This window comes from Pinus tabuliformis, chromosome 6, assembly GCF_031772625.1.
Source record: "Pinus tabuliformis cultivar Carrire ecotype Pingquan chromosome 6, CPIR1, whole genome shotgun sequence".
In the NCBI taxonomy this organism is placed as follows: Eukaryota; Viridiplantae; Streptophyta; class Pinopsida; order Pinales; family Pinaceae; genus Pinus; species Pinus tabuliformis.
The window spans coordinates 347,134,770-347,154,489 of record NC_142292.1 but is presented as its reverse complement, the minus strand read 5'-3'; the positions used below and the strand labels follow the sequence as shown (position 1 = coordinate 347,154,489).

The 19,720-nt window shown below is 37.2% G+C and overlaps 1 protein-coding gene across 1 annotated transcript in view; it reads right to left on the bottom strand.

Annotated features, from left to right (window-relative positions):
• The window catches only part of LOC149258727 (beta-adaptin-like protein A), a 312,511-nt gene that overhangs the window by 148,606 nt on the left and 144,185 nt on the right, over positions 1 to 19,720 (bottom strand). The window contains exons 5-7 of the mRNA XM_089416040.1: positions 16,088 to 16,316; positions 15,795 to 15,961; positions 15,385 to 15,594 (exon numbers count right to left, since the gene is read on the bottom strand). Of these exons, the coding sequence (XP_089272166.1) occupies positions 15,385 to 15,594; positions 15,795 to 15,961; positions 16,088 to 16,316 (606 nt within the window). The remainder of the gene's footprint in view (positions 1 to 15,384; positions 15,595 to 15,794; positions 15,962 to 16,087; positions 16,317 to 19,720) is intronic.

The following is a 19,720-nucleotide window of genomic DNA, read 5'->3' as shown; positions in this document are numbered from 1 at the left end:
ATAACAATAAGAAGGTGGTCTTTTCCATGTGATCATTTAGTACTACAACTTGAACACTTGTTGGAGTAACCCTAGGAGGGGCTAGGTTCTAGGTAGTCACATCACAACAAGCCAAGGAGTCCATCACACATGCCAATACTAGCTCACAAGACTTCTTCATTCGTCCTAACTCTTGCTAGACTTAGTCTTGATTGTTGCTCAAAGAGCTCACAAGGCATTACCTTGGATTTTGCACATGGCTCACTAGGTATCTATTAGCAGCGCCTTCATCCTGGCTCTTGTCAAAGCTTACAAGGCTTCTACCTTCGCCTTGACTTTTGCAATGACTCACAGGATTTATTGATTCTCCAAATCTTCCCTGGCTAGCCTTCGGGTGGCCATTTAAGGCATCTCATTGGAGAATGACTTCCAATGTTGCTATTTTCAACAATATAAGCAGGCCCTCACTCTCATTTGTAACATCATTCTCATTCATACATTTTAATATATATTCTTGTATCTTAAATGGAGATCTACAAATACCAAGTTTTCTGGAATATTTAACTTTTGAGTATACGAATTTGTTACATTGGTAACAGATGCATACCGCTGAAGTATACGAACCTTGTTTGTTACATTGGTATCAGAGCATTCCTCTGAGTATACAAACTTTGTTCATTACAAAGATCTACTAAGTGGTTAAGAAGTTGTTATGTTTAGTGTGTTCTTGTTAGCTATAAATAAGGATGGAGTCCTGCTATGAGAGATGTGGAGTATATTGTATTTTGAGCTTAGCTCATTACGAGGTCCCCCAACCTTAAAAGGCAAGTGAACAGTAATGGATTTATTCCATAAAAGGATCATTATAAGGTGTTGCCCTACCTTTGAGGATATTTTGATATAATCAAGTAAAGGAGATTTTCTATCTTCTTCTTGAATATCTTGTATGTAATAGCATTTTCATATCTAAAGTACATAGCATTAAGTAACAGGCTATCTTGAAACTCACCAAAGAAAATAGAAAATGTTCAAGATATGTCTAAAGACTAGACTAAAAAACCCAATACGCTTTAAATTTTAAGACACTTCTCTAAGATCATCTTTCTGAGATTTTCTTATCAATGTTTTATCAAACCAATGCTTCATGTCAGTAATCCCTGTTCACATTGAAGAAAGATCCCTGCTTCATGTCAGTAATCTCTGTTCACATTGAAGAAAGATCCCTGCCTTGGGCCTCTTATTAAAAGGACCAAAAAAAATATCTAATTTCATCCATGCTTGGTCAAGAACACAGAACACATCCTCACACAGAGATTTAAATGAAAAGCTATACACTTTAAGAATCCAATTAAGAAAATTTGTTCATTTCGCACAGTTCTGTCTTTGTAAGATACACTCATCAATGTTTTATCGTGTCTACTATGATATGTTAAAAATCCCTTTTCAAATCAAGAGACAATTCATCCTTCTCAAGTCTATGTCAATAACAGCTAGTATTATTTCATACTCTTTATATCATTTAACTTATATGCGCTGGCTTTAGTTAGATCAATATTGCTGCTTCCAAGGCCAAAATTATTTCCAGAATTGAATGAATCCATCTTTAGCCTAGCATCAATGTCTGGTTCGATCTTCTTTGTCTTCTTTATATCATATGACTTTCTATTCAAGACATAAGCCAGCAAGTAAAGCAGTGCATTCAAATGACATCATCTGAAATTAATCTTGTTTTCTGAAATTTAAGTGTCCACTCTGCTACCAGTAACAGACTTCTTCTATGTCACATGGAATTAATGACCTCTAAAAAGAAAGTTGAAGGTAGTTTTAAAATTTTATTTATATCTTGGCACCACTTAGTCTGGACTCTGACTACAAGCAGATCCATTATGGCATCAATTGGTGGAAATTACAAACAGTTACATAGATAGCATCGTAGTAAATCCAGACAACTCTTACAATAGCCAGTCTGATCTTGACTTCCACCCTCCAAGTAGTCTATAGAGTGTATAAAAATGGAACTTGTAACATGCATCCACCACCTTTAACCACGTTGTTAGACACATAAATACAGCGCTTTTAACCACATTGCTGTTAGACCACGTGCTCCTGTCCTGGAATCAAAGGTCTCAAAAGGGTCTCCCACAACAGCAGAATTTATTCCCTAAATCACCTAATGCTGGAAATTTGCTCTTTAACATCAACAACTTAAGCTCTAACCAACAGTGATCATTTAAAATTAACCCCTTCAACTCAGCTGCAATCTCAGAAATTAGAAATATATCGGTTCCTATTAGCCCACATCTTGGCCTGTCACAAATAAAGCATTGCACAATGGACCATATATACTTTACATGCATAAGAGAGTACATAGGGAATGAACTACAATGAAACTCATCACACTGGACAAGAAAGAATGTTGGGATAACATAGATTATTCTATTAAACAATAAACACACATAGAAGGCCTGGTAACCCCTTTGAGAAGTTTCCAAGGGAGATGTTAGACACTAGACATACTCCAAATTAATTGGCCCTATAATCACTTTTAATGCATTTATATAAGTTGGTAGTTATGAATAACCAACTAATCATTCACTAATAGTTTAATAATGGTTAGCCTCAACTATGTCACTAAGTGTACTTTGCAATGTGGTCCATTTTGTATTTGGTAAGTTACCATGAAGTATTCATTAGAGATCCTAATTTATCGGGTGAAATGTTGCTTCCTCAACATATCATCTCATTGTTTATAATATGGCCCCACAGTTTCAAATTCAATTTGCATCATAAGTCTAGCCATCATTGTGTACGAGCTCCATATCTTCATCTCTGTTAATCGCAAGTAAATATCTAAATAGACTATCATTTTGAATATGAACATAATAACATTCTCTATGTCTTGGCCAATAGAATGTTGATTAATCATATCCAAGAGATCCAAATCTCTCACTCACTTCCTCTTGCTGATCAGGTAGACTTGGCCTTCACTCCCTATTTCTTCCTTGGCCCCGTCGTCTTCCGCATCCCTTCCTCCCCTAGGTTCCTCATTTATCCCCATGCAACAATCCACTTTGATGCTTGGCACATTAATTCTTACACTGAATATCATTCCCAACCCATTCCTGCTTAGAATAGCCTTCTATAGAGAAAACTCCACCCATCACATTTATAGAGCTTGGTGCTCACCCCCTCTAACTTGACATTGTGTTTAGTTTGGTCTCACTCTGTTAACCCCCGTGTTTCCCCACTATGCAAACCTAGAGGGTTAAGGGCCAGCACATTCCATCAAGTTGCTATTCAAAGATATTTCTAGAAAGAGACAGCTTTGCATGAACCAGGGGTAGTACCTGTAGCCCACCAAAAGTGGGGTACCCCATTGGAGAGCTTTCTTTCTGATGTATCTTCCTTCAACCGGCAACAGCAGCGCCTGACAGCCACCGAATAGCTTTGTTGTGCTACTTTATCTCCACCACCTGAGCCAACCATTATGTACCCTCGCTCATCTGTTATGATCGTATGTTTGAAGGTGGGCCATCCAATCCTAAAGGTATAATTTTTCATTATGTAATAGGGTGTTTATGCTTGTTTTTCTTGGGCACACTTGGGTATGGATTATTGGGTGACTTGGAAGGAGGAAGAACTTTGACTATAGTCTTATTTCCTTACCTTAACTGGAAGGTTAATTATGAATCCTACTCCAGTGGGATCTCTTTTATTGGCTACTAGCTTTAGGAAGGTCACTACAAGGAAAACCCTAAGTTTGGTTGCGTGGTCCCGCTTCCCAATACCATATATCTCACCCCCCCCGCTCATTACAAGCCATTTTCAGATTTTGCTATCTAGGTCCACATTTGTCGATTGGGTCCACAAGGTGTTAGCATCCCCTTCCCCTTGTCCACACCTTGGGTCGGACCTGGAACGATGCCCTAGAGGTTGTTGTTGCTAAAAAAAAGATAAAAGGATAATATGGCCACATACAAAAGGGAATTTACCACAAAATGCAAAAGATGGTCGGGACAATAAATTAGTGCGTGGGAAAAAGCCAAGCATGAGCTCTACCCCTTATCATCATGGTCGTCACCTTGGTTCCTAGGGCCTCCGAGTACCCCTTGCATCATTAAGGAACCCATGAATGTCCCAACCCCTAGTGAGCAAAGAACTGCCCCACCCTAAGGGAGTAATCATTGTTATATCATACACATCATGCTCTTATTCCCTGGAGCTCCAAGCAGTAAAATAAAGAAAAAATCAATAAAAGGCAAAAGGCAAATGAAAAAGGGTGGAAAAACAAAGGTCGGGGTAACTCATGTACCCCGATTGCTCCCTCCTACACTCATATACAAAAAGTGTGGGCACTCCTTATCATAGCTACCCTTGTACCATGGCATGTGGCTTCGAACTTTCCCTTTGTCCCTACTCTGTTCCATCACTATTTCACATGACACCTGACATTTGAAGGATTTACCTTGGACATGTCATTCCCTTAGAGGTTGAAACCACCTACTAGGGTCCTTCATTAACCACTCCTACCAAGAAGGTAACATTATTACATGTTCAAAGGCCCAAATTCAAAAGGGAAACCTACTATGAAGTGTCCATTTTTGCCCTTGATTAACTAGCTTATTCACTCAGTTGCATTAATGAGTTATTGTATCCAATGGTGACGAGACGCATTGGATCTTATACAGGATTGTAGGTGGGCCTTCATCTTGGATTTGGCCTCCCTATATGGGATCCAAGCCCTCTAGAGGATCATGATGGCATTTGTAGGGTGAGCATTGAGAGCTATGGGCCTCCATTCATGCAGAGCATTGATTGGTACACCATGGGTTTCTTTCGCACCATCATTTGCTTGGTACACCATGGGTAAATCATACATTGCCTTTCTCTCACCTACCTTGAACTCAGATACATATATATCACGTGTCCACTCTCAACCCTAGGTCTTGTGTAGTTAATTTTCAAAGGGTTTTTCCAAGGAAAGTCTTACTAGTTTCTCCCAAAGGTTGCACCTTAGTTAAACCTTTCCATTGAATGAGTTGCCTTTCCTCACTTCAAACCTATCAAAGAAACATTTATCACAAGCGAGTAAGTACTGTGACTCCTCCCATCGATGAAAATCCGAGAAGAGCAGGGGACTTGGGTGTTGAAAAGTGTAACTAGGTTAGGTCTTCATAATGACGTGTAATTGTCATTTTATGTAATTGATGTAAAGAAGAAAATAAATTTATTTTTGTAAATACTTGAATCATGGGTTTCATGATCAAGGAATTTTATTTTAGTTAAGGTTCCCATTATGAACCTTTAGGTTTTGTCATCTAGTCATAAAAGTCAATTTGAGTCAATGTCATGTATAAAGGACCCTTCTTGGGCATGTTACATTTTTGTATAAGTCATTAAATGTATATGAAGGCCCTCTAAGACCAAGAAAAGACACCTCCTATAAGTCGGCTTCAAGATAGAATAAAAGATCTTCACCAAAGGACATGTTGGTCACATACATGTCATGTCAGCTTATTATCATGGGCAACAACTATAAATAGGCAGCTTGGCCTCATTTCAGAGATACACAATTCGGTCATGGTCTAAAATAAGCAGAAGTGTGAGGATCACTAAAAAGGAGCCTCATAACCAGCAAAGAAAGTGAAAAGAAGAGCGAAGTCTTTGGTGCTATTTTTGGCTCTGTTTTGGGCTAGGTACACTCCACACGTGCGAGAATTTGTTGTTGTCTACTGTAGGAAGAGCGAGTTACCACAGTCACATTGCAAAGACAATTTTTGGGTGAAGAACAAGGAAGGTCTCAAGCTGAAGTGTCAAGAAGAAGTCTCCTTCTAGAGCGAGGATAATCAACAGCTAAAATTGATCATTCTCATTTGCCAAGAGTTTTTGAATTAGGCCCAAGATATTATACGTCCGAAATAGAGAAAAGGAAGTTGAGGTAGCTATGAAGGAGGAAGGAACAAGGAGTTTGACTTTCGTTGACTCAAGAACGAAGAGGAAGCTTTGTGTCTTGGTCTTGGAGTGGCAAATAGGTTAAGGGTTTTGGTCTTGGTATTCGTCAGTTGGAGTCTCTATAAGAAGAAGAATTTGTTCAGGCTTTCCTCTCAAGTGGGAGAGGCTTTGGCCCTAGTGGATAGCCTATATTATGTGTCTTGTCTCTTTATAGTTTATGCATTGGTAGTTGTTTGATGAAGAATAACACTATACTAACATAAGTAAAAGAATATCCTAATCTAAGAAGTAAAAAGCATTCACAAGCAGTTATCAATAGAAGAGAAATCACTTAATCTTGATGCCCTAGATTTCTCAACATGGTATCAGAGCTAAGGTGACAAAGTCAAGGAAGGGCATCTTATCAAGGGAGACTCAAAAATTAAATCTCGAGGAAGGCATCAAAGCGAAGATCATCTTGAAGTCAAGATCTACAAAGGAAGCATCATAACCCTAGATCAAAGAAAGTCTACACCAACAAGAAGTCTTGGAATCCTCAAGTCATCTCAAGAGACCTCAAAGACCCTACATCTACTCAAGTTGAAGAGATCTATGAATCAAGGTAACTTGAAGTTTATTCATCCAAGAGAAGAACTTCAAGATCAAGATCAAATCATCATCTTAAAGAGAGTAAAAACCCTAACTCAATCAAAGAAGCATTCCTGGGATCTGCTCTCAATCATTTTGAAGTTGAAGTATCTTGAAGACTATTCATCCAAAGGAAGCTAGATCAAAAGGCATTGTCATCATCAAAAGGGTAATCTCTTTTTATCAAAGAAAGGATTTCATTTGGAAGAAGATCATCATCATCATCAAAGGGATCAAGTTGAAGATTTCATCTTCACTTGACAGGTAAGTATCTTTTCTTCTATAATCTAATCTAGTAAAATGACTTCGTTTTGCAAGGAAATCTATAAGTTGGTTGGGTCATCGAACTTCCTTGCATAGAAAAGGAGGATAGACATAGTCCTCGAAGAAAATGAAGTCATTGATCATGTCAATGGAAATGTCTCTGAACCATCCGAAGGACAAGCACTATTTGAATACATGGAAAGGGATCTAAGGGCTCTAGAGATTCTTATGGAGTCTGTCAAATATCCCCTCATTCCCTATATAGCAGAGTTGGAGACATCAAAGAGATACATGATAAGCTCGTAGAACTATTCTTTGAAGGTGCGATAAGAAAGGTCATATCACTAAGATTTGATCTATTCAAATTGAAGGTGTCAAAGGATGAGGAGATATCTACATATCTCTCAAAAGCATCTCAAATAAGAACCCAACTGCAACATCTAAGAGAGATGATATCTGATAAAGAAATGGTCTCTATTGTTCTGAATGCATTAACTGATGAACAAGGTAACCCTGTATCAAATGCCCGTAAGGAGAAAAATGTTATCACATTCAACAACTTGTAGTTTCTATTCAAGATAGAAGAAGACAGGTTGAGGGCAAGAAGTAATGAAGGACCACGTGAAAAAAGTCAAACATTTACTAAAAGGAAAGGGAAGTTCGGGAAGCATAGTTCTCAAGAAAACATGGCTAAGATTCAATAATATGGGTGTCAAGAATATGGGCATTACAAGAGAGATTGTCCTAAGATCAAAAAAGACGATATCAAAAGGGGGAAGAGAAGAAGCCCATATCATCGAAGAAGTGGAGGAAGTTGAATGGAAGAAGTCCAAGAAAGAGGAAGTAAGAGATCTTTACTATGACTGAGATAGTCCTCCTCACCTAAGTTATTTTCAAGTTCCTAAATCTTTTATTGTAAGATAGGCTATCATGATTCACTAAGAAAAATGATGGGATGCATCGTGGCATCACACAAGCATTGAAAGCAAGAGCTCGGGACATCATCATAAAGAAGCATGAAAGATGGATAAAATTCATATCTATGGCAATCAACTATGAAGGATATAGCTCTTGGGAACCTCATTGGAAACATAAGTGGCACTTATGGAAAGGAAAAAGTCATCCAAGACAAAGCTCAACATACATCAGTCAAAAGGAAACATCTGATGAATAGGGATACTCTAGATCCTCGAGATTCTCTGATGGAATATTCATCAAAAGGTTCACCGATCAAGAGGGGAAGCAAGTGTTTCATCAAGAATTCCAAACTTGTGGAATTCATAGGATGATGGTATGTTGACATAAGAGGTGAAATCAAGGAATTGAATCTCTCTTCAATCAAGGAAGTTGTTGAAGGAAGTCGGGATGACACAAAGAAAAATGAGGTATGTATGCTTGTATTCGATATTGTAAAGTCATGTCATGTGGTTGCAAGTAACATGGATCAATGTTCTATCTTGAGAACATAATCAAAAGAAAAGGGATCTCCTCCTCTAAAAGGATGCAAGAATGCATGGGTCACACATTCACTAGATGAAATCAACATAATATGTCCTCATATGTAATATGAGGTAGTTGACATCAATTGAAGGAACTCTGATTGGAAGTTCCTAGGAATGAAATGTGTAAAAGAAAGGAAGGAAGAGATTGTGGAATATGAAACCATGGAAAAGGCAATCAACATCCGAGAACCAAGAGATCTGACTAAGATATCTCCAAGAAAGATATGAAGACTCTGATGAAGTCTGAAAAAGAAAGAGACCCTTGACAATATCCAATTTAACAATGAGCAATGAATCCACTCAATGACAGTAATGGCAATGAGAATTTAAGAGCATTAATCCACAATGTCAGTTAGAGCAATTAACCAATTAAACACTTATCAACTTGATTAAAGCACTTGTGTGAATGCAAGAGTGTAAAAGATGTCAATGACTAAAATTAAGCCCAAATCACTTCAACCATGAATGATTATGAATTGTAAAATTTCTTTACCCAATTTTGGAGATTTATATGTGATTTATTATCGCTGCAACTTTGTATTCAAAGGTCTGCAATTTTATATCAGTATTCAATAAATGATGCAAGATACCAGAGATAAGCTAGAAAATCAATGCATTTAACTTCCAATGATATTCACTTGATTATAGGATTGCTTAGACACTATGGATCAGATTTATTATGCTCAGATCAGACCTCAAAATGATATATATCAGATTTGTAATAACTCAAAAAATCAGTGATTCAGTGTTTAATAAACCAACAAGGTGTCTAAAATTTTAATATTAATGTCAACTAAGCTCCAGCGATTAGCTAATCAATTTGAGTGATTTTAAGATGATCTTCAGTCAATTTTGATGATTCTTATTTAGTTTATATGACTGCATAAATGGTTGTAAGAAATATATCAGATCTGGAAATTGGTCAACAGTCCTCAAAAATAACTTATATGCAATCAATTTAACCACGAAATTCATGTCTTACGTGACTTGTTAATGAATTTAGGTTTATTTTGTGTGTTTATGCTCTAAATACATTGTTGTAACAATTATATCAGACCTGAAACTTTCAGAACAGACCTCTTGAATTTCAAATCAGGCCTTGAAAATTATATGGCAGACAACATAATGATAAATTATAAAACAATAAAATAGATAGATCAAACTCTTGTAATTTATTTTGATGTCTTGTATGAGTTATTAGCTTAATGTGTGGGTTCTTTAGGCTTGTATTATGATGATTATGTCATTGTTATATCAATATATCAGATTTTCATCCTAATTATATATCAGATTGAATTCTTTAAGACCCACGAATTTTTCCACTTGGAGAATTTAATTTCTCTAACATCTTAATTTTTTACTCTAACTAATTAATTTTTTGTCTTAGGACTCAATTTTATTTTTGCCAGAAAAAATTATTTATCGACACCTGAGGGGATTAATTATTTTTCCGCCCTCACATATTTTAGCCATGGTGCTTAAGTATGAGGGACCATGCACTAAAATATTTTTTATATAAGATTTTACAATAATTCAACCCTCAAAGGGGGAATACCCGTTCGTTATAGACCCTCAAATAACTTACCCAATTCTGCAACACAATATGATCTAGTAGACCAAGTGACTTGTAATAAAATAATTTAGCCAATTAGCTTAAATTATTCTCAAATCACTTTTACAAAAGACTCGACTAGAACACTAGGACTCACCTAAGACTTTGATGATAAATTCCACCCTAGCTTTGGGGTGAGCCTGAAGAGAAAAACTTCATCGATCATCCGTGTTTAGAAACACAGATAATCAGTGAGACGAAAAACCTCCTAGGATAAAATTCACCACCAAAATAATAGGCTTACCTAGGTTTTTACATAAATACACGGTCTTACTAGCATCATTTACATTACAAATTTGCAGAATGGGTTTATAATTACTCAAAAAGTTGTTGGTTGATGACCTTGATCTTTGAAAAAAAATTGGCACAATTGCTTCCTTGGAACTTTGACAAAATGTGCGCAACACGAGGGAGGTCAAATGCTTCATTTATATAGACTTGGTCTAAATGGCAGCGTCTTACACTAGGGTTGACCTAAACATTTGAAGGGTCGACATGACATCTTTTGGAGCCAAAAATTCTTTTTCCAAAAATTCAAATTTTATTTTTCGTGATCGACATGAGAAACGTGTCTTTTAAAATTTCCTTTTTGTTTCTAACATGAAGAACATGCTTACAAATATATTAAGGACTCAAATATTCATTATGAAGACCGGCCATAATTACAAAAATCAACACTTAGTTGATGGCGCCTAATGAACAAAGAGACCAATGAGAACAAGGATCCTTGAATTTCTACTAAGGTTTGGGTTCAAAATATGTTTGCTTCTTATTCAACTCAAATGTTATTGCACATCAAGTTTTATAGTTTGGTACTTGGAATATTGTTGTACCCCTTGCTTCTATGCAATCTTGGAGGGTAGATTTTAACCCAAAAGATAGTAATCAAGCCAACTACCCATTTTGGCAAGAATTCCCAACCTTACTTGTCAATATGTGCCCTCCTATTGACAAGTTTACTAAACTTTTTGGTGAAGTTCTTATTCATAATGTCCAAAATAATTCTTTTAAGGCTCATCAAAGGGTTTGTGTGGTGGTGGTGGCTGCCTTTTCATCCTATTTACAGAATTTTTCTCACTGAAATAGAGACGAATAGTCTATTTGGGTTACTCTTTTGATCTAGGACCAGTTGATTGGATTATGCACGACCTACACTCCTAATGTCAGTGTGGACTATGTTAGACTATAGGATTGGATGGATTCCTATATCGGGATTATGAAGTGGATTGTTGGTGGAGATCTTAATATGGTGGAGTGGGTGGGAGATAGAGGTGGTGGCTCAAGTATAGTGATTAGTGGAGCAAAGGAGCAGGCATAGTATTAGTGCAAAGACTCACCCTAGATTTTTGACCCCACCTAGAAGCAAAAGGGGCTCAACTATTATAGGTGGTTCACTTGGACCAAGTATAGAGAGGGGCATGATCAAGTGCGAGCTTAATTCAACCAATTCTATGGACACTAAGAGGATATGTCTTTTTTTTCACATACTTGGCCCTATTAATGCATTCAAGGATTTAACAAGCTTGTATCACCTTCAGATTTAAAACGTGATTTCCTTGGATCATGTTATTAACTTGCCTCCTCCTTCATTCTTCAAGTTGAATGTTTCACATTTGGAGTTAGTTCATTTCCATGCTCTAGTTCATAGAGTTTGGACACTCTCCTCAGCCAATGTGGGTTTATGAATTGATTCATTGGTGGGAGGCTCTGGTTTGTCGTACTATTAAGTTTATACATGTTCAACCATATGGGGCTCCCTCATAGCCTTGCAATGAAGTCATGGCCTTTCAAGGCAAACGGGATGAGCAATCAAGGTGATATGATAGGATTTAATGTTGAAAAGTGTAGCTTGGGAGGTACTCCCACAACCTCTAGGATATTGGGTTTGTGAGGAGTTGACCCACGAAAAATGTGTTTTGTGGGCAATGTACCCAAGTGGTGAGCCTTGTTTTGAGAAATCAATATGCTAGTAGATTAGGGTTGATTCCTCTTACTTGATAATTACTTGTGAATGTTTGTTCGCTTTTATTTCTTTTATTATGTCTTCTTCATCAAGCAATTACCAAAATATACAATACATGAAGATCACAAGAGACAGAGCACAAAGATGTAGGCTCCAAGCCAAGGGAAAAACCCCACAAAAGGGAAAACCCAAACAAATCTTCTTATAGAATCAGAACAAAGTGAGATATCCAAGACCCAAAAACCAAGACCAAGACTACCACAAGACCCAAGTCAGCCCTCCTTCAAAACCTTCTTCAACCAAGTCAAAGTCAAAGTTGGTCAAACTTAGTCAAATCTGGTCAAATCTCATAATTCGTACCTGTAATTTTTCAGAGTAACCCCAGAACCTTCGCACGTGTGAGCAGAAATAGGGCAAAAAACATAAAATTCTCTCTTCTTTGATTTTTGTTGTTTTTCTTCTTTTTCTTGCACAGATTTTGATCTAGATAGATGAGTGTGTGATTGGTTGCCAAAGTGATCTAATTGCTTACTATATATACACATTTAGGAGGTTGAATAGCTGCTTCTTCTAGGCTGGCTTGTCCAAGAGAGCCGACTTGGTCTGTGGAGAACATTTTGACTCTTTTTGACTCAAGAAAAGTATCTTTTTCTTTTTCTTACAAGAAGTCCAAATGGGACTTCGACTCAATTACATTTGTTTGATTCAAAATAAATTTTATTTTACTCAATAAACCTTATAAGCATGAAGAACATGCTTTGACTAGAAATAGAAATAACGATAATGATCATAATAAATGAATATAATAATTACATCAATAGGAAATTTGAATTTCATTATGAAGACTGACACTAGTTACATTTTCAACACTTTGGACCCAAAGTTGTGGGCTGATGACCCAAGAGAAAAATTATTGTTTATTCATTGGTTGCATAAGGGGCACCTTTGATGAGCTAAAGGGCACCTAAGGCTACAATGGAGAGGGTTTAAGTCAATGAGAAGAATTTTATTTCTAATGTTGATGGCGTTTGAGCATGTAGGCTCAAGTCGGCTTGGGCTAAAAGACATGACCCTTGGTGGAAATATCACTCCACTAAGAACACTATAAGTAGAGATAAAGTTGAGTTCATTTGACATCAAGGACAACTTGTCTTATGTGAAGACAAGAGCCTAAGAAGACCATAGATCCTCAAGAGTCGAGCTGGAGTGAAAGAAGAAGGACAAATATATTATGTCTTGTGTTCTAGTGCAGGCCGAGGTTTGGAGGGCTGGTCGTGCTTGTTTTGGATATGGTTCTGGGCATAAATCGGTGGATTATCTCTGTGTAAAGGCCGAGTTGTTTTCTGTTGCATTGAAGAGGGTCGAGACCCTTAAATTTGTTGCACAGTGAGGCTGTGAGGCTTGTGGTGATGCTGGAGTAAGGGCCGAGCTTCATCAAGGTATGCGCAGGTGTTTAAAAACTCAGTAAGTGAGGTGACCGCAGAGATGCAAGACTGAGGTGGCTGCAGAAGTAAGCAGAGCCTGAGGTGGCCACAGGAGTCTATAACTAGGCCGAGAAACCTCAGACACATAGGTTCACAGGGTCGAGAATCTTCATGACTGAGCAGAGGCATTGAAGAAGGTATGAGGCATTGTTTTCTAAGTTGATGATTGCAGAATTGATAATGTATTGAGATCTGTCCAACAAGAAGGGTTTGGCCAGCGTGTTTTTGTGCCCTACATATAGTCATCTTGATGAAGCAATATGGCTGTGAGTATTGATGTATATTGGCCTAATGAACAGTGATATTGTAGGAGACAAATCACTGTGAGCAGAACTTGTTTTGTAGCTTATGTACAGTCACCTTGGAACAAGCAAAGGGACTGTGTGTTACAGACTTTTGGAGCCTATGAACAGTGCCTTGGAGGAGCATTGTTACTGTTAGAAGGCGGTTTATTGGAGCTGAAGTGTGCAAGGGTTTTGGAGGAGCAGAACTCTTGTGAGCAACAGAAGGCAGAGGCATTGGAGCAACAGTATTCTCCGTTAGTAGAGGTGGCAAAGGACCTGCCAGGTGGTCAAGACAAGTGGACTGAAAGGGCTAGTGTAAGCACTTCTTCAGCAAGTCAAGTTGTTCTTGTTCTTGGGCAGATTGAGAGTCATAAGGTGTTGATCTCAAACCCTAGTTTTCCTTGTATCAGGGCTAATTGTAAGGGCCATGATCACTGGTATGGGAGCCCTATGTTTGTTGTATTAAAGTTGTAAGATAAACAAGTTTTGGGTCTGCAAAATATTGTGTACTTTATTGGTTCAATGTTGTTACATTTCCACTGTGCAAAATGCAAGGAGTTGTGGTATTTCAGTGTGTTTGTGTTCGTGTTTTAGACATAGACCTTATTCTGAAGTGCTGAGGAAAAATCAACATTTAATACAAGGAAAGGGCACATGGTCGCAAACCTCAAACCATATCAGAAACCCTCACTTGCTGTGCTCCTAACCAAGCTCAAAAGATTAATAAAGCATACAAACCTGCTTATGAGAACACAGTAAAATGATCCTTGACAACTATTTTTTCAAAATGCAACTCCAAGGGTCAGGACTAATCCTGAGAGAATGGAAATGGAATAGTGGAAAGCCCTTCTACGACTATGTAGCAAAGCACCTTGAAAGGCATACCTACAACCTTGTTTCATGCTAAAAGGTGGAGTGAGGGATCCTGAGGCACAATGACTAAGGAGGTGGCAATGTAATGGGAATGATGCTCAATCCTCCTTCAAGCACAAGTATTTGGATGGATAATGCTCCATCAAGGTTTGGCTGTCAAGAACAGGATTTAAAAAATTGGTTTTACAAACACTGCTTGCAAACTTGGTGGTAGAGATGAAACTATTTAGTATTTCTTCTAGAGATTTTCCTCTGCCAAGGCTTTTTGCGCATGGCTTCAAGCTGAATATAACTTTTACTTACTTTCTTTCTTGGAAAGGCAGCCTCCTTGGAAACAGTTAGATGATTAGGGACAGCCACCAATTTTAATGGCATGCAGTTCAGTTGTCTGCGATTGAATTTCTGTAGAAATCCACATCTAAGTCTCCTTTTCATGAGGAACCATCCTCTCTTAGCATAGGGGAATTGAGTCATTTTGAGCAAAAACTGGATTTGCTTGTAAAAGCCATATCCGGTTTTTTTATATAGAGATGTTGAATCCCTCCTTATTGGGGTCAAGCCCAGCCCAGGCTCAAATTTTAATGTTTCCTAATTATATGGCAAGAGAATTTCTTTGTATTCCTGCTGTTAGATTGTTGTAACTCTTTCTTCCAGGTTGTAACTCTTTTTTCCATGAAGTAATCTATGATACATTTCTCAAAAAATGCAAACACTAAAATCAGAATTTTATTATTAAAAATAAAAAAACTAGAAGATGCTAAAATAAATAAGAAAGAAGCAAGAGAGAGACGGTTTGACCAAAAATACATGTAGTTTGCAGCTTAGTGCTGACGCTTCTTAATACCTCTGCTGAGTCTTCTTCATCCCAGCTGTCAATTAGACTTTCAAGAACATAAGGGGCATCAAGCATATCCTGGGAATATTCTCCCAACATCCAAACCAGTGCAGCTTTAGCCTTAGGTTCTGGAACATTTCTGCTACTAACGTTCCCAACAACTGCAATACAGTCATGACTCCACTGCGGATACTTCCTTAGAAGGTCTTTCACGAGAACCTACATTTAAGGTCAAACAAGAATTCAAAAATGATTTGAAATGAAACCACTTTTAAATTACCACACAGGCTATCCTCAGGAGAGCTATCAAAGTACTTGAATTTTACAAAATATTTCAAATATCTTCTGTGTGCAACAAACATAACAGTGTTATGCACATACAATACTGAATTGAACAAATCATAATGCTGTATACCGACCAGAGTTTCTGCAGTGACATAATCCTTTTCCATCTCTAGGAACTGAAGAAGGCGGTCAACAATGGCATTGACATCATACTGCTGCAATGCAATTTTTCCAACTGCTCGGACAGACTCTCTTGCAATGGCCACATCAACATTTGCAGCATATTCACTGAGCTCCGTCACTAACAATCAACCAAACAATTTAGAGCAGCCCCACAATTAAAGAAAAAGAACATAAAAAATAATCACTGTAGAGTGTTTAAGTAAACTTGAAGCTACAATTCTGGTTACAACAGTTTAGTCGTTACCAATATCATATGTATTACTCTCATTTGCCACGGCCGTAAGCATCTCAAGCTTCAATTTCTTCACATATGAAGGGTCACTGTAGCGACAATAAAAATGCTTATAATCTGATGAAAACAGTATTGGAGCACGTGTCACCAACAGATGTAGATGGCTCAAGACTGCATATGACTGTTCTGGGCTTCCTGAACTCACCAGAGTGAGCAAAGGAGCCTTGATTCGTTCATACACCTTGATAAAATAAAACAAAGTCAGAATATGGATCACATAACACCCAAATATTATTCATCTTTTGCTTATTTGTAGCAGCAACATCTAAATAAAAACATCACAATTTTAATAAGATCTGCTAGGTTATTGTAAGGCAGAAAAGAGAGTACAACATAAAAATATCAAAAAAGAAATTGAAATAGTACCCCATGCATTGGATGAAAGCAAGAATAATGGCATGGTACTTACTACTATAGTTACTAAAAATTTCTATACATCTGTTAGTGCCAATGAAAGTTGTCACACCAATCAACTCCCATTAGCTTGATTAATTTTTAAGGGTTTCATTCTGTAAGATGGCTGAGGCTTGAAACTCGTGGTAGTCGGGAGGAGACAAAAAAATCCAGCCACATCAACGGTTAGTTTGGCCCAGGCTGGGCACAATTCCCAGGTGATTTTCATGGCTTAGATGCCCCTGGATCACGGTTTCTTTGACCATAGGCTAGTCCCACAAGTCACACACATGCTAGCAAACCCAACAAAAAGATGTTACACTGTGAATGCCTTTAAAGTTTGTAAGACTCCTGCCCAATCTGCATCTGGATATCTGCTAAACCTGGAATTTCATTTTTATCAAAAGAAATTCCAAAATGCAAAGTACCTTTGATATATCTCAGCACACTCTTTGTTGCATTTGAATGCACCATCCTGGGATGACAACATACCAACCAGAAAATTTTATATCCGGTATGGTCGTTGTAAGATAAATCAAATTCCCTAAAAGTCTACAGTGCATTGTTTCATTCACAAATTCTGATTTATCATTTTAGAAACCTTCATTTATATCTCCATTGGTGTCTTCTGGGATCGTAATTTTCCATTTTGAACATGTTAAACAACTCTGATACATTACTTTTCTTGTGATACAGATATTTTTGTCTTTTCACTGCCAAACTTTTGTTCCTTAACAATAACATAATAAAACTTTACAAAGTTTTACCATTTTCTTCATCAATCAAACTTGCACTGTTACCTGTGATTCTCAAGTCATCAACATAAACTACCAACATTTGATTTAATATCGATATTGGAAATTGAAACGTGAATTACTTCTTTTAAAACTGGTGTATCTGAGATATTAATCAAACTTTTCATATCATGTTCGAGGGAGTTGCTTCAAGCTATACAATGCTTTCACTAGTTCCGTTTTGTAATCTGTATCTTCTCAGTTAGGCCATTATCCCAGAACGAGAGCCCCAGTAAGTTTTGTGATTAATTTATTAATGAACAACTATTGATTGGGCAGAAATTTGTTTATGTGTATGTGATTCAAATTGAGTTTTTGCTTCTGCTATCTTTTTTTGTGTTAGGAACCTGGTTGTGTATTTGTTCAATTAATAATTGTTGGCAACCAAATACCAGGTGTTGGATTCGGTAAAAAATTCCAACCATATATACCAAAAATCTAACACGAAAGACACAAAATTGTGTTAAATATACCAAGTAGGTAGTCAATTTTGATCTATAGAAAATATTCCAACCAAATATATGAATATTTCTGAAATTTAAAAATTGGTTAAGGGGATTCCTTTATGAAATTCCTTGCTACCCTCTTTTAATAGGGCTGTAATTTTTGCAGAAAACGCAAAAAACAACAAGTGAAACTCTTCAACAAGCCACCCAAAAGTACCAGAGCACTTCTAGAGCTTAGATATAGGGGTGGAAAGGCTAAAAAACTAAACGATGGTCAATTTAGGCCACCTTCAAGCCTTGAACCTGTGCTAGAATCAAATTTCCAGCAAGCTGGAAATTCAAGTTTGCAAGTCTTGGGGTCAAAACCCCTTGGGTATTTACCCTAAAAAGTATTTTAACTACTAGATAGAACTTTTAAAAACTGAAATAATTTATTTTAAGCTATAGATGTAATAATAAAAATAATTAGAACAAACCTGAGCAAATACAAGGAAAAATGAAATACTTAACTTTTTGGTGAAAACCTGCAATCTGAAATTTATAACAGCGACATACATCTACAGGTCTGCACAGAAAACACTAGATATACCTGTGTAAAATATGATAAATAAAGCTCAAAGGATTAGATATATCTATTCTTGTGGCTAAGATCTAAAGTATGCACCTTTCTCCAAGGGTTTACTAGCTAGAAGGACATGAAATGTCTAGCAAACAAGTAAAATAAAAAGCTAAGGAAACCCTTTTGCAATTTTTATATATAGATGGTTAAGAAGTAAGGTTTTACATTTCTTTTTTCCTACGGCTTTGTTGGATTGCAATCACAACCCTCTTTTTGTTAGCTTTCCCTTGAAAACTAGGAGTAAATGAAGAGTTGGGGGTCAAACTATCCCACTCAAACCAATCTAGAATAACCTGCAATAAATCTGATCCCACTAAGAGGATCTACTCCTTCAAGATGTCCCAATTGCTACAGAAACAGTGCTACCAATATCCCGAAAATCTGGTTGAAGATTCTCCCTGGAGGGCTTGTCCAACACTTAGATTCTGTCTTCTTGATGCAATGTTATCGAAAACGTAGGAACCAGTCAGTCTGACCGGTTTGGGGGTTAAACTAGTCTAATTCAAGGTCTGGAACAGGAAAAGGTCGGTTGAGTACCGAACTAACCGATTCTATGATCAAACCGGCCAGTTTGGTACCGAACTGACCTTCTTTCACTGAACCGGTCGGTTGTGTACAATGTGACCAAAGGCATTCGAAACACAATTTAACAAAAAAAAACATAATTTTTTTAATGGGGCAGCCTAATAATCAACCTATGGCCCTACTATTAATATGCAATTCATAATAGTGTTAAATTCTTTAAGTAAGAGTGACATTCTCTTTCATCTTTCATTTTCATCATTTTACTTAAAATTTAACATTACCATGAAATGACTAAGGATGTTTGAAAGTGGTTCCGACCTCATTAGAATTCATATGGAGAAAGTAGAATTTTAGATCTCACTCAAAATCCAGCAGACTTAACAATTTTTAGGATTTCAAAATTTGGGGGATTGCAACGTTTCCCGTGGATTTTGTCATGTGCGAGGGTATGGAACTTGTATTTAACCAAAAGCGCCAATCCCTCTATGTACCTTGATGTTAAGTGGCATTGATTGTTGAACTCCTCTATCATAACCCTACTAAAGATGTACCCATCACTCAAACAAAATCTTGACTGGATATGCTAAGTTTTTTCTATCTTATTTTAACACTGAGAGGGTGATACTGAGACGAAGATCCCAATATAGGCAATGATTTTGATGATATGTAGGTATTTGTTGTAACATGATTTTTTTTGGATGCTAAGGACCATCTAGGGCCTGTTTGTTTATGTATTTTCAATTCATAGATGGATTGCACTCAGTGTTATTTTGGTTATGCACACCCTTACATGCTATATAAATGAGAA